The sequence below is a fragment of the Microcebus murinus genome, chromosome 27 (genome assembly GCF_040939455.1).
Source record: "Microcebus murinus isolate Inina chromosome 27, M.murinus_Inina_mat1.0, whole genome shotgun sequence".
Classification (NCBI taxonomy): domain Eukaryota; kingdom Metazoa; phylum Chordata; class Mammalia; order Primates; family Cheirogaleidae; genus Microcebus; species Microcebus murinus.
This window is the reverse complement of record NC_134130.1, coordinates 6,388,414-6,403,855: the sequence shown is the minus strand read 5'-3', so window position 1 is coordinate 6,403,855 and position 15,442 is coordinate 6,388,414. Positions and strand designations below refer to the sequence as shown.

The window sequence follows — 15,442 nt, the reverse complement described above, 5'->3', positions numbered from 1 at the left end:
CTTCCTTGAAGCCACCCCAAGTCACCTAAAGAAAATCCAATGTAACATGCAGTTTATGAGATGTCCCATTGTTCCCCATGCTATGCAGTCAGTCCACTGAAATAAGCCAACAAACCTAACTTTGTTCAAGTGCAAGTGTGTTTCTCATGGTTTTTGTCTGGTGGGCATTGACACAACCAATATTTAATCTTTTCTTCTTATGAAGAAGTCATTTTAATGAGAAAATTGTTTAACATTAAAAGAATTTTTAAAATCACATAAAAAGTTCAAAATTGTTTAACACTATGGCCTCAGACCTAACATGTTTAAAAACATAAAATTATAAAATTGATTTGACAATTCATAATTGTATCAGAATACTTTGACATATCCTTTCTCAGTACATGAAAAATTAAGTTAAAAATTTAAGTACAGAGCAAATATAAAAACAGTTCTAGGAATTTTCTAAGAAATATATACAGAACCTTGTGTTTGGCATACAAAAATGTAGATTATTTTCCAAATTTAAAAATGGTAATTACTTAACACATACTGAGTTTATTGTTTAGAGATTGCATTCCTCTCTGTAGAACAGAAAACTCCTACAATCTGCTTCATATATCTACAAGGTGTCTATTACTCATATGGAATTGTCCAGAAACAAAAAGTACAGGGTAAATGCAACCACTCAACATTGCAATCAGGAAACAAAGTCCTGTGTGTTTTCTGATGCCACATGCCACAAGTGTAACTTTCAGGGTGGAGCCAAGAACACAGAGCCACTAGTCACATGTAACAAGATATTCAATACACAAATTAGACCTAGAACAAATTTGGTAAGAACTAGAGAAAGGGGAGTCAGAGCAACAGTGGTAGTCATCAGCCACAAAAGTACAAACAAGTGGCTTGTGTGGGCATTGTAGAAGGATGAGCATGGAAGTAGATCTATGTCAGGAGAGTTACTGGAGATGTCTATGGAAGTCACCAACAATGGGGGTATGGTGTTTGGTTTGTGGACATCATTTATTGGTGGGCCCAGAAAGCAGGAAAAACAGCTGGAAATGGGTGTCTGTCAAGCCCTTATGCACCTTATATGTTTATCTCTCTGTATGGTAGCTCCAAAAACTAAGTATGATGTAGTATTCAACTCTTAATTTGCAACAATATAAGGAAGAGATTCTGTGAAATGTAGAACATGTACCCATGTTGAAAGGGTAATCTTGCACCATACATCTACTCTAGATTTTATCATCTTTAAGCAACAAGTTCTATCTTTTTAATATAAAACTTGGTGTCCAGGCCGGGCGTGGTGGCTCACACCTGTAATGTAATCCTAGCTCTCTGGGAGGCCGAGGTGGGCGGATTGCTCTAGGTCAGGAGTTCGAAACCAGCCTGAGCAAGAGTGAGACCCCGTCTCTACTATAAATAGAAAGAAATTAATTGGCCAACTAATATATATCGAAAAAAGTAGCCGGGCATGGTGGCGCATGCCTGTAGTCCCAGCTACTTGGGAGGCTGAGGCAGTAGGATCGTTTGAGCCCAGGAGTTTGAGGTTGCTGTGAGCTAGGCTGATGCCATGGCACTCACTCTAGCCTGAGCAACAAAGGGAGACTCTGTCTCAAAAAAAACAACAACAAAAAACTTGGTATCCAATTCTCAGCCAAGAGCTAGGATAAACAGAAAACAGCAAAAGAAGAAAATTAGTCAGATAAGGGTGTCCTCATTCAACAGCCTGGTGTTTAGCAGTTCTTCCCAGGACAATGAAATATTGTGCCTAGTAACTAGAAGAAACTGAATGTACATACTAAAGACTAACCCTCACAAATAATGTGTTAGAAAGGAGGAAAGATAGGATAAGTATCAGATATATAAATTCCAGTATCTGTGCTGTTAGGCCATAAATAAAGTCCTAATGATAAAGTATCATTAACATAATAGCTACATGTCATAATAGCTAATGAAACTTAGAAATAAATATATCTAAAATCCCAACAGTTGCATATTAGCAACACACTTCCAAAAGATGAGTCTGAAAAACTTTATATTGCAAATCGGACAATTTTTGCATAAGTAATTCATCATTAAAACTATATATATATACCAAAAGTTATATAATTTGACTGACCAGATATGTAATAAAATGGTACCCCCAAAAGATATATCTCCCAAGAACCTGTGAATGCAACCTTATTTGGAAAAAGGGTCTTTGCAGATGTAATAATTAAGGTTCTCAAGATCATGATGGATTAGGGTGGACCCTAAATCCAATGCCTTATAAGAGAAGGGGATAAAACTCTTAGAGGAGAAGGATATGGGAAGATGGAGTGAGAGATTGGAATGATGCATCTACAAGCTAAAGAACACCAAGCATTGCTGGTAGCCACCAGAAGCTTGGAGAGATCAGAGTCTCCCTGGGGATGTCCAAAACAAACCAACCTTAATGACACCTTGATTTCAGACTTCTAGCCTCTAGAATTATAAGAGAATAAATTTGTGTCATTAAGCCACCAATATAGCAGCAATTTGTTATAGCAGCCCTTGTAAAATAACACTTAAAGGAATACTTATCTCCTAAGTGTTTTTCTCAAACAGAACCCGAAATAATGTGCTAGAGGTCTACTTTAAGCATAAGGCACTAATAAAGCCAACACTATATTTAAGACCTTTACAAAAATTTTCTAACCATATGAAATTTGTTGTGTACATTAAGTAATCTTCATGAAAGCTTTCCCATGTTACTTACTAACATAGGGTTTTCCCTCCTGTATAAGTTCTTATGTGTTTTTTTAAGGATGGGGACTACAAAAGGCCTTTCCACATTGCTTATATTTTGATGGTTTCTCTTCATTGTGAATTCTTACATGTCTTTGTAAGGATGAGAGTCTACTGAAGGTTTTTGTACACTCTTTACATTCATAGGGTTTCTCTCTACTGTGAGTTCTCAAATGTCCTCGAAAAGATGACGACCAACTGAAGGCCTTCCCACATTGTTTACATGTATAGGGTTTCTCTCCAGTGTGAATTCTCACATGTGTTCTAAAGTATGAAGGACTACTGAAGGCTTTCCCACATTCATTACATGCATATGGTTTCTCTCCAGTGTGAGTTCTCACGTGTCCCTTAAAGGATGAAGGAGAACTGAAGGATTTTCCACATTGTTTACATTCATAAGGCTTTTCTCCAGAGTGTGTTCTCATGTGAATCCTAAGGTCTGAGGGCCAACTGTAGGCCTTCCCACATTCCACACATTTGTATGCTTTCTCTCCAGTGTGCATTCTTGCATGTATGATCAGGTAAAAAGAATGAAGAAAGGCTTTCCCACATTCCTTACATTCATAGGCTTTCTCTGCACTGTGAACTTTCATGTGTTTTCTAAGGGAAGAGGGAGAAGAGAAGGATTTCTCACATTCTTTACAAGAATAAGGTTTCTCAACAGTATGAGTTTCTCTATGTGTCCAAAGGTTTGAAGGAGATCTGAAGGTTTTACCACACTTTTCACATTCATAAGGTTTCTCTCCAGTGTGCGTTCTTATGTGTACTCTAAGTTTAGAGAAGTATATAAAGGCTTTTCCACATTCTTTACATTTATAGGGTTTCTCTTCAGTATGAGCTCTTACATGTGCCCTAAAGGATGAGTAACAAATAAAAGTTCTCCCACACTCCTTACATTGATAGGGTTTTTGTCCATGTTGAGATGATGCTATGTGACTCTTTAGGGATGAAGTATTTCTGATGGCTTTTTCAAACTTATTGTTTTTGTGGGATTTTACTCCAGTAGAAAGTCTCTTATGCACATTAAGTTTTGGAATCTGGTGGAAGGTTTCTCCACATAGATTTCTTTCATTATTTTCTGGGGGTATCTCCACCACATGACTTCTGTTGAAAAGAGGAAACATATTATCAATTTTTTGTTAATGATTTGATGATGGCTATTAATGATTAATATGATTACATTCACCATTTCCAGTGAATGTGTGTGTCTTTTGACCTCTTGGAATTGTTTCAAAGTGATATGAGCTGAATGCTCTGACAGAGGGCTCAACCACAGGTATCATTTTCAGTTTTTTCTTAAACTGTTTTTTTCTTCTTAATAATTATTTACAAGTAAACTATGTCTCAATCCACATCTGCATCACTTTTATAAAACTGATGAAAATTTTCTGTGAATGCTTCATATCCCCCATATCAACATGCATATGCATACACACACACACACACACACACACACACACACACACAAATTGGCATGCCAATACTCTCTCCTGAGACATTACTTTCTCTTATGCAAATGTCACTCACCTCAAATGTGTCCCCTGGTTCTTATGCTGTTCTTCAATGTCATAACCTTTCCAGCTTTCTCCTAAAATGAAGAACCAGAAATCATTTTTTTATGAATCATAGTATATTCGGTCCACTTCATATTTCTTTCCCAAATATATAGTGCAGAGGATTTTACCCAATAAGTTGTGTGTTATAATATAAAACAAATGGTAACAAATTTTTTTTTCTTTGGAAAGAACTGGTAGGATGAAGGCAAGAAAATAAGTAGGGAACATGTAAATTCCTTTTCAAACAGTGATCCAAAAATAAATTTTATAAGGAAGAATGTACTTTCTAGCAAAAAAGACTTTGAGGAGTTTTAGCTGTTTCAGGAATTTAACAGTAATAAGAACTAGAAGACAAAATGGTAGACAATATACTAAAAATACTTCCAAGAACATTGAGACAAATCAGAATGCATATGCCTTGTTGTCAGGAAAGTAACTGGAAAGGAAATGAACAAATCCATCTGCCCAGATCTTAACTTTAGACAAGGAAATATAAATGGTCTTTCCCTTGCAATAAGGACATTTTGAGAGGACAGATGAAAATCAAACAATGAAGCCAAGGAATCTGCCAAATTCACCTTCCATAGTAAGAAGATTCATTTATTTTGTTCATTAATATTTCCAAATGTACTGTTCCTCAACAAGGACTGTTCCTCTAAGGCACAGAGTTATAACCCTTCAGGAGGCCAAAAGCATTTAAGAGGAAAAGTAGGCTTATGGAGTAGTAGTCCATGAGAAAACTTTAGACGATGCGTTCCATAAGTAATGTGACCACATCTGTCTTAGTTAGCAGTAAATTCCCACTGTTCAGCCCCAGTTTGGGGACAAGCTCAATAGCCAGGGAATACTTGTACTCTAAATGACTAAGTGAAGGAATGTCGTCACCCTTACCTACTGAGGCCAGGTTCCTGAAGGTTTCCAGCATCACATCTCTGTAGAGGTTCCTCTGGGCAGAATCCAACAAAGCCCATTCCTCTGGGGTGAAGTCCACAGCCACATCCTCAAAGACCACTGAGTCCTGAAACATGGAACAAATTCAGGTTCAGTGAGAAACCGTTCTCTACCATGTGTGCGTGAGGGTGAGGCAGCCCGCACTGGAGGACTGAGAATCAACTCAGCAAGTTCACGCGTGGTTCTGTGGCCTCCCATCTACTCGAAGGCTCCATCACCCAGTTATTCCCCACCTATTTCAGCACCCTCTTCTGCAGTGAGCCCATCCTGCCTCAGATATTTAATATCCTCTCTGATGAACTTATCTCTGCGGTCTCACTGTGACTACTTCCACTCTTCCACACTTCTTCCCATGTGAAGGGGCCAGAAAAGACCATAATACACTGGCGAAATGAAGGAAATGCTGTGCAAATGAAAGTTATTTCTTTTAAAACACCAGTTCCTTATGACAAAAATGATTTCATCTTCTTCATTTGCCCACTATAGCTCTCACCGTGACAGGCAACAAGGGTCAGGCTGAATGAGGTTTGTTTGTTTGTTTTTTTTTTTTTTTTTGAGACAGAGTCTCACTTTGTTGCCCAGGCTAGAGTGAGTGCCGTGGTGTCAGCCTGGCTCACAGCAACCTCAATCTCCTGGGCTCAGCGATCCTATTGTCTCAGCCTCCCGAGTAGCTGGGACTACAGGCATGCGCCACCATGCCCGGCTAATTTTTTGTATATATATTTTTAGTTGGTCAATTAATTTCTTTCTATTTCTGGTAGAGACAGGGTCTCGCTCAGGCTGGTTTCGAACTCCTGACCTTGAGCAATCCGCCCGCCTCGGCCTCCCAGAGTGCTAGGATTACAGGCGTGAGCCACCGCGCCCGGCTGAATGAGGTTTTAATGAATGAAAACACTTCGAGGGTCTGGGAGCATTTCCTTCCTGACCCCTCCACCAACAACTTGATTCCCAGAGGCCTGATTATGCCCAACCTTCAACAAAGGCCCTGAGATAGATACATTTCCTTGAAGAACCCCAATCCTTATAAACGGACAGACCTATCTGGTAGAATAAGAATATTCTTTATGAGGAGCATGAATATTTACGTATTTGTGACTTGTTTTTCTATAAAGCAGCGACTCTCCTTTCTCCACCTCCTCTTCTAGGAGACAGGCAGTGTATTGATGAGTTAGGCTCCAACAAGAGAAAGGAAGCACAAAGGTTCAGACCTACCACAATCCCACATTCAGGGGCCTGGGTGCTGCAAGCCACCAGTTACAGGTGACAGCTCCCTCAGCACACAGACTGTGGCCATCAGATCCCAGAACAGCCCTGTCTCCTCCAGAAAAGAGTGCTCCTTCATGCCTGGGAAGAAAATATCATAAGTCCTAGTGTAGAAGTAAGTTAATTGAAGTCCAGAGAAGTTTGGCTGTGAATTTGCTAAGATTAGAAATTCATAACGGGATCAGGATGTTCTTCCAGAAGAACATCCACTCCCACTGTCTGAACATTTGGAGGTACGACTTATGAACCAAGCTCCTGGGAGCTCTACACACAGTAACCATTGCCAACCCCCTTGGCATGCAGACAAGCATCACTCCCCCACCCCTGAGCATGGAATCTGATAGCAGGACCCCCAGAAAACCTGGTCTCTTAGAAAACACATCATCCTCTTGGCTTCTACATGCAGAGGTGCCAGTACAGGCTGCCACACTGCAACACAGGTGCTGCAGTTTGCCTGCACAATAAACAGCCAGTAGAACTAGAATGCTCCAGAATGGGACACTCTGCTTGTGAGGTCAGTGAGTGAGGTCAGATGCCTGGGCATCCTTAATTACTCTTGGTACACTGGAATCCAAAAGTTCTCTAACAATAACTTTCTACAGATAAAATTCAACCAGCTCCTCCACTGCTATGCGGCAGGTGACATTTGAAAGCCATGAAGCCCATAACATTCTCCATCACAACAATAGTAATAAAATGTGCTATTGAGCACCCCTGTGTGAGATGTTTTGCACATAAATTCCCACACATTAGCTTATTCATTTAGCCTCATAAATCTTCCAAGTATACATATCATTATAATCAATATATAGCAGAAGAAACTTAAGACACAGTGAATTATTAACATGCTCAGTGTTACCCAATTAGAATGTTGCAGGTCTGCTTGCCTTTGAAGCTTAACTCCCAATAGCTGCATTTCTGCACATACCTCATGGTATTATTATGGCTACTACTCAACATGAATTACAGATGATCTAGGGCAGAAGTCAGCAAACTTTGTAAATGGACAGTGCATTGTTTAGGGTTTCTCAGTCATGTGGTCTCTGTTGCTACTGCTCAACTCTGTGGCACAAAAGCAGCCACAGACAACATGTAGAGGAATGGATGTGGCTGTGTGTCAATAAAACTTTATTGATATAAACAGGTGGCAGGGTAGAATTGGCCTGTGGATCATAATTTGCCAATCCCTAATCTACAGAAATCTCGTCAAATAAGAATACAATGCAGATCATATATATAATCCATATTATCAAAAGCAGTATTGGAATTAACTTATTTATATTTATACTAACCTTATATTTAATGGTATATTTTATTTATCTATTAAATACAAATGTCATTTCAACATGTACCCAATAATTCTTGAGATAGTTTATATTCTTTTCATCACACTAAGTCCTAAACGTCTGGTATGTGTTTTGCACATAGAACCCAGGCCAGTTTTGACTAGCTGTATTTTAAGAGCTCAACAGTCACATGTGGCCAGTGGCTGCTGTCCTGGACAGTGCAGATCTAGACCCTGTAGAGACTCAAAAAATGAAACTTCTCTTCAGACATCCCTGGGCTCCTTCTACTGGAGCCCTGTGTCCCAAGCAAGTTGTTCCTCCATGCCTATAACTCTCTGGCTCATTCATTTGTTAAAACCAATTTAGTTGACATTTAGACAGTTCCTACCATATGCATATGCTATAGAGATACAGCACTTAAAAGGAAAAATTTCTGAACCATATGATTCTCAAATTCTTAGGGGAAGGGCAGTAAATCAGATATAATATAGGTAATAGGGTGAGCACTATAAATAAAGCACAGGACAGTGAGGGCCTTAGAGTGAGAAACATATGAGCAAACAGATCTAGCGCAGAGTCAAACAAAAACAGTAAAACAACCAGCTGAGGTCACACTGGAAATGGATACTTGCATTTGTTATTTGTTTTTTATTTTTTAATGTCACTGCATTTTTCAACTCTAAAAATTAGTGTCATAATTACACAAAAATCCCAGGAAAGGTCTCAAGTGTTTCTCAGCTTCACCAAGTCCTAACTGAGAGGCAACAGAATCAAAGGAGATGGCTATTGTCCCTCATGCCAGCCAAGGGCAGAAATATTGACTCCCAAAAGGAAGGATGGAGCAGTATAGACGGGCTAAAAGTGAACTCAAGATTTTGGAAAATGAACAGTACCATAAAGGAAAAAAGTGTAGAAACAAAAGTGGAGGGCAAAGTTAATGAAATAAAAATAGGCTAAATAAATATATATATCTTTTGAAAACAGATCAAATCGGTACACCTTTGGCAACGTTCTTCAAGAAAAACAAAACAGGAACTAATAAAGTTACAAACGAAAAGTATGCTAATTAGGATGTTGCAAGGATTAAACGTGACAGGAGAGGAATGATCTAAATGTTATCTAAAATGGCCAGGCGCAGTGGCTCACGCCTGTAATCCTAGCACTCTGGGAGGCCGAGGCGGGCGGATTGCTCATGGTCAGGAGTTTGAAACCAGCCTGAGCAAGAGTGAGACCCCGTCTCTACTATAAATAGAAAGAAAATTAATTGGCCAACTAATATATATAGAAAAAAAAATTAGCTGGGCATAGTGGCACATGCCTGTAGTCCCAGCTACTTGGGAGGCTGAGGCAGCAGGATTGCTTGAACCCAGGAGTTTGAGGTTGCTGTGAGCTAGGCTGACACCACGGCACTCACTCTAGCCTGGGCAACAAAGTGAGACTCTGTCTTAATCAATCAATCAATAAATAAATAAATAAAATCTAAAATGTTAAAATATGAGGACTGCCATAGTATTCCGCAGTTGAAAATAAAATAAAAGGGTGTTTTAAAATATTCACACACAGGAAACAAAAATCTCAAATTGTTTTATAGGCCAGTTTTACTAATTATTAAAGAGATTGATAATTATAAATGTAGGAAGTAATTACTTTTTTAGAGACAAGCCGAGAGCTTAACAGTATAACTTTTAAAAATTAAATCTAATATCATTAACAAACATAAATGCAAAAGTCTGGGCCAGGCGCAGTGGCTCACGCATGTAACCCTCGCACTCTGGGAGGCCAAGGCAGGAGGATCGCTCAAGGTCAGATGGAAACCAGCCCGAGCAAAAGTGAGACCCTGTCACTACTAAAAATAGAAAAATTGGGCTGGGTGTAGTGGCTCATGCCTGTAATCCTAGCATTCTGGGAGCCCGAGGTGGGCAGATTGCTTGAGGTCAGGAGTTCAAAACCAGCCTGAGACCCCATCTCTACTAAAAATAGAAATTAATTGACCAACTAAAAAAAATATATATACAAAAAATTAGCTGGGCATGGTGTTGCATGCCTGTAGTTCCAGCTACTCGGGAGGCTGAAGCAGTAGGATCGCTTGAGCCCAGGAAATTGAGGTTGTTTTGAGCTAGGCTGATGCCACGGCACTCACTCTAGCCTGGGCAACAAAATGAGACTCTGTCTCAAAAAAAAAAAAAAAATAGAAAAATTGGCCAACTAAAAATATATAGAAAAAATTAGCCGGGCATGATGCCACATTCCTGTAGTCCCAGCTACTCAGGAGGCTGGGGCAGGAGGATCACTTGAGTTTGAGGTTGCTGTGAGCTAGGCTGACGTCATGGCACTCTAGCCCGGGCAACAGAGTGAGACTCTGTCTCAAAAAGAAAAAAAGAGTCTATAAAAGACATTAGAACCCTAAATGGAATAATGAATAATATGCATAATAAAGCACAACCAGGAGTGTATATTCAGCACAACTTGAATCTATGTTCTTGGGTAAAAAAATAAAGTAAAACATTTAAAAAGCACAACAAAGCTCATTTTATTCCTGGAATGCAAAAGTGTTTAGAAATTGATTCAGAAATTACATTTTACCACATTAATGAAAAACCTTAATTCATGTCCTTGGACCCAAAAATATGAATGTTATGTCACTATCATTAATAGATATCAAAATTTAATACATTACAAGTAGAAGGAATGTGGCTAGTTGGGGAAGAGGGTGCATAAAAACATCTACTGCAATGTTAAATGAAAATTTTGAAATAGTAAACAGTTTCTTGTCAAGAAGACAAGGACGGATGCACAGTGTGTTTATGCTACTTCAGGACCCTGAATTCTGAGGTCCTAGTGAGTAAACTAAAGAAACTAAAAGAAATGAAAGGTAAAATGAACAGAAGTGTTGAAAATCTGCAGATATTTTGCATGTAGATTTGGAGAACTTACAGATGAATAATTAAAATCTATTTTGCACTTAATGAGGACACTGGTTAAAGGAACAATGCTCAAAAATCCACTTCTATGTATTATTAATAGTATTTTAAAAGATACCACTTCAATCGACATCGATATTAAATGCAGAGTCAGAAGTCTAACAAAGGTTTTGTAAAACATTTATGAAGAAAACAGTCAAACATTACTGGGAGAAATTAAGGAAGATCAAAATTAATACAGAGACATACCAAGTTCATGGATTGGAAAGCTACATATTGTAAGGCTATAAATCCACCTTTTGAATCCATCTACAGATTCAAAGTAATCCCAGCTCATCCTTTATCAAAGTGCTGATTCTATTCCTAGCTTTTTGAGAAACTCAATCCCAGGGCACCAGGGTCCCTCCGTTTCATCAAAAATAACTTGAGTGCACAGTATGTGCCAAACACTTGCATGCAGTAAGCCGATGAGAAGTAAAAAGCTCTCCTCTTTTAAAGCCTTATGGCAGGGGTCCTCAAACAGCAGCCTGCCACCTAGGACATTTATCTGACACGCTGGGTGTTTTTGCCACTGCTGCCTGTCCTGCTTAGCAGCCGACTCCTCCCGGGCCCACAGTGCGCATGTGTGGAATGTGCATGCACTCTCCAACGGTCTGAGGGACAGTGAACTGGCCCCCTGTTTAAAAAGTTTCAGGACCCCTGCCTTATGGTCTAGGAAACTTGGTAAGTCAGACAGTCAAAACAAAATGAAATCATGTGTTTTCTGTGGAGGGGATACGTGCTGTGGTGAGGAGGGAAGACAGCAAACTCCAGAGGATGAAGACAGCGGGAATGAAATGTGCAGAATTAATTATGGTGTTTAGAGTAAGCTTCGTGGAAAAGGAAAGACTAGGACCAGACTTGTAGGTTGAGAAAAGATTCTTCCAGATGAAGGCAAGAGCCACAGCACCGACCCTAAAGTGGGAGTGGGCCTTGGACGCACGATGCCAGGTAGTAATTATTTCCATTCTACCCAATTATTCCTAAACAATCACATTTGCACACGTCTGGTGTTACAAGTCTCATCTCTTAGGATTCAGCATTAATTTCTGAAGTCAAGATAACAGGACACAGAAAATCCCAAATTCTCCGGAGACTCTGCACAGGAGAGTAACTGATGTTTTTGTGAATCTTTGTAATTCACCAACCTATCTCCCTCGCTCGTTTTGTAAAGTCGTATTCATTTTTTCTGCAGCCACACTGGAAGGGAGATTTTTTCTATTTTTTTCCGAGATTCTCTCCCCCAGTAGCGTTCTCAAGGCCAAATCCTGGAATCCCATTGGTTGGCACTCAAAAGAAAAGGCCAGATCTGAGAAAGTTAGCCCCTAGAGAACCGTGAAAGAGTAAATTTCTGTTCTTTCTAGCCACCCAGTTAGTGGCCATTTGTTACAAGAGTCCCAGGACACAAAGTCACAACCTCCCAACTGATCGTGTCCCCGCCGTGTGTCTGACGCGCACTTTGCTTTTCGAATCCTTACACTCCCTCCCAGGTGTGGGGTCCTCTCCTGTCTTGGTTACCGTTTCCTCCTTGTGTGAGAGCCCAGGGCCCGGAGTCACCCGTCTTCCCCCCTTACTACCAGCACCTTGCAGGTGAGAGGAGACTAACCACCGTGTCCCCAAGAAGGACACTGGACTTAGGGGAGCACGTCTCCGCGTGCCCCAGCGGTGGGCTGTTCACATGGGGGGGGTCCTCGCGATTCCTCCAGCCCCGGGGACCCCCACCAGCCCCGCGCTGTCCAGCGGGGCAGCCCGGCGGGTCCCCGAGCGCGGGCAGCTGAGAGGACACCAGCCCGGGCCCGACCCGCCGCGGCTCCGGGATGCCCGTCCCGGGAAGGCCCCGGGGGAGAGACCGGGAATGTCCCCGCGGGACTGGGGCTCCGGCCGGGCGGAGGGACGCAGGGACCAAAGCCCCGGAGAGAGACGTCGGCCGGCTGCGCACGCACAACGTGCGGGACCCGCGGGCCCGGGAGCGCGGGGGGCGGCCCGTGAGGAGCGGGCAGGGTCCGGGGTCCCGGGCGGAGGCCGGACGACCAGTTTCGGGGTCGGGCTCGGGGGACCGGCTTCCCCCGCCCTGGAGGCCTCGAGAAGCCGGGCGGCCCGGACCACCCCGCGGCCGCCTGACCGGGTCCCGGAGCCTCCCCGGGGGTCTGGCCCTCGCGCGGCCTCCCCGGCTCCGCGACTCACCATGTCCCGCGGCTCCTGGCGCTGCGGGGCGGCTCGGCGGCCCGTGACGGGAGCGCGCCGGGCACCAGGACGCCTGCGCCGCCGCTCGGGGACAGCGACGGCCCGCCCCCCGAGCCTGATTGGACAATGGTCCAGGCCCTCCCCGCCCCCTGAACGCTGATTGGGCAGTGCTCCAGGCTTAGACACCTCTGATTGTGCAGTGTTCCGCCGAGTGACAGACGGGCGTCCCTCGGCTAAGCCGGGCGGAAATACGGGGTCTCGGGCGCTGCCCTTACCCACTCCGCTTCCTCCCCAGGCCGGGACAGAGGTCAGAGGACTTTCCACTTTAGGCAGAGCTTGGTCAGGCCCCGGGGCTTACAGCAGGGCGTCTACCCCTGCGTCCTCCTCCTGAACGCGGGGACGCAGGTGTGCACGGAATTCCAGACTCGGTTTTCCCACGGAGCGACCCCTTGTCCAGGGCAGGATGGGGCCAGGATGGAACTGGACAGGCCACGAGGACCTGGGGTCCTGCAGGGCCAGGGGTGGGCCTGGGGCTTTGGGGACCTCAGGGACAGCTGCAGGCCCTGTTACTCCATGTATGTGGCACCCCTACTCCCTGCTTGGAAAGTCTGCTGTCAGAGGTCTGGATAGATCCGCCACCACCCTGTCTCACCCTCAGATGCCAGCCGTCGATTACAAAATCGATGAGGTTTCGATGTAAGAATCCATCTCTCCTCCCTCTCCCTGGCACCTCCACTTTTACCCCTCGGTCTCAGTCTTAAGGTCAGTCTTCACACTGCCTTTTGAGAAGAGGCCCCAGAAGCAGTATCTTCACTTTTATTAATGGCCCTATTAGGAATCTCTAGGACGGGCGCAGTGGCTCATGCCTGTAATCCCAGCACTCTGGGAGGCCATGCATGGCGGGAGGATTGCTTGATGTCAGGAGTTCCAGACCAGCCTGAGCAAGGAGAGCCTGTCTCTACTAAAAATAGAACAAAATTGGCTGGGTTTTCTGGCGAATGCCTGTACTTCCAGCTACTTGGGAGGCTGAGGCAGGAGGATCACTTGAGCCCAGGAATCTGAGGTTGCAGTCAGCTGTGATGACGCCACTGCACTCTATCCAGGGCAACAGAGTGAGAGTCTGTCTCAAAAACAAACAAAAAATGAAAAAGAGAAAAGAAACCCAGGAATCTCTTCTTCGAATTCACACCCTCATCATTTTCTATGTGCTCATGTGGTGGTGGTGTCTCCCTGACCTAATTTAAGCACCACTGGGAAAGAAGCCTGTGGCCATTATTCTACCATCTTAGCACAAGACACACTGCCCTCTTATTAGAAACTAGAACAAATGGTTCATTGATGGTGACGGCCTATCTTGGTGTGAAACACCAGAAACAAGTTTATTTTTCTTGATACCTCTATTAAACTCCCCACTGGGGAATAGGTCTTTCCTTTCACGTGGGTAAAATCTCATGTAGATACCAGCATTTTGCCAGTCACTTTCAAATGCTGAAATTTCTCTGTTTCTATTGTGTTCATGGATTCATCCCAAATTTATATAAGCTTTTATTTATTTATTTTTTAAATCAGCAAAAGTGGCGATTCAGTTGCCTTAGAGATAGCATAGCTTTGTACATATCACAATTCTCTAGGGACACATACAAAAAGTGATCTAAAATTTCTTTCCAGTGCGCCTGGAAATTTTGATAAACACATCTATCTTTTGGTTGTTCTGAGTAGACTAGGGCTGCGGGGTTCCAAGTTGTCGCCAGCACTCGGCATCCAGGGAGTGTGGCGATTGCCTCATCTAAAGTGTGTCAAGCAAAAGGCACAGTCTGGAGTTCCCGCGCGCGTCCGGGAGGGGCCGCCAACTGCGAGGAGAGGCCGGTGTCCGCCTCTGGCCGGACCGAGTTTCCCCAGATGTGACGGTCCCCCCGCCTGCGGGGTCAGCCACTGGTGTTCGCGACGCGCCTGTCATTCGGACTGCAGGGGGCGGGGCGGAGTCGGAAGTTATCGTCCAATCAGGGATTCTGGGTTAGGCCCGGAAAAGCTACCCAATCAGAGGCCCCAGGAACTGACAACTGTCCAATCAAGGCCCTGGGGGAGGGGGAACCCGGGACTGCTTAGTTAGGTCTGAAGCACTGTCCAATCAAAGGCTTCGCCAAGGGGGCGGTGGCAAAAGAGTGCCAGAAGCACTGCCCAATCAGAGCGCCGTGAGGGCGGGAACTGGAGAACTGTCCAATCATAGGCGTCATAGGCACGCGCTCTGTCCAATCAGGCCCAGAGTACGGGACGTCGCTGCTTTCCCGCATGCCGGATCCCAACGTGCCCAGGTGTCCCCGACCCTGGCGCGCTCACCTGCACTGGCCGCGGAGCTCACCCGGGAGAGCCCAGGAGCGGGCGGGACGCGGTGAGTGCGCGGGGCCGAGGCGAGTGTGTTTTGGGGCGGTTCGCGGGCCGGCCTGCCCTGGTCCCACCTGGTCCCACACCTGGGGACTGTCGGGTGTGTCAA

At 43.9% G+C, this 15,442-nt stretch overlaps 2 protein-coding genes across 2 annotated transcripts in view; one reads left to right on the top strand and one right to left on the bottom strand.

Annotated features, from left to right (window-relative positions):
- Window positions 1–15,442, bottom strand: part of LOC105874005 (uncharacterized) — a 19,626-nt gene continuing 4,184 nt past the window's right edge. The window contains exons 3-7 of the mRNA XM_020284021.2: window positions 13,310–13,458; window positions 12,952–13,066; window positions 5,199–5,325; window positions 4,279–4,339; window positions 1–3,855 (exon numbers count right to left, since the gene is read on the bottom strand). Coding sequence (XP_020139610.2) covers window positions 2,766–3,855; window positions 4,279–4,339; window positions 5,199–5,325; window positions 12,952–13,066; window positions 13,310–13,458 — 1,542 coding nt within the window. The 3' untranslated portion in view covers window positions 1–2,765. The remainder of the gene's footprint in view (window positions 3,856–4,278; window positions 4,340–5,198; window positions 5,326–12,951; window positions 13,067–13,309; window positions 13,459–15,442) is intronic.
- Window positions 15,196–15,442, top strand: part of ZNF57 (zinc finger protein 57) — a 19,835-nt gene continuing 19,588 nt past the window's right edge. Inside the window, 1 exon segment of the mRNA XM_075998189.1 lies at window positions 15,196–15,340. The gene's annotated coding sequence lies outside the window, so the exon portion shown is untranslated.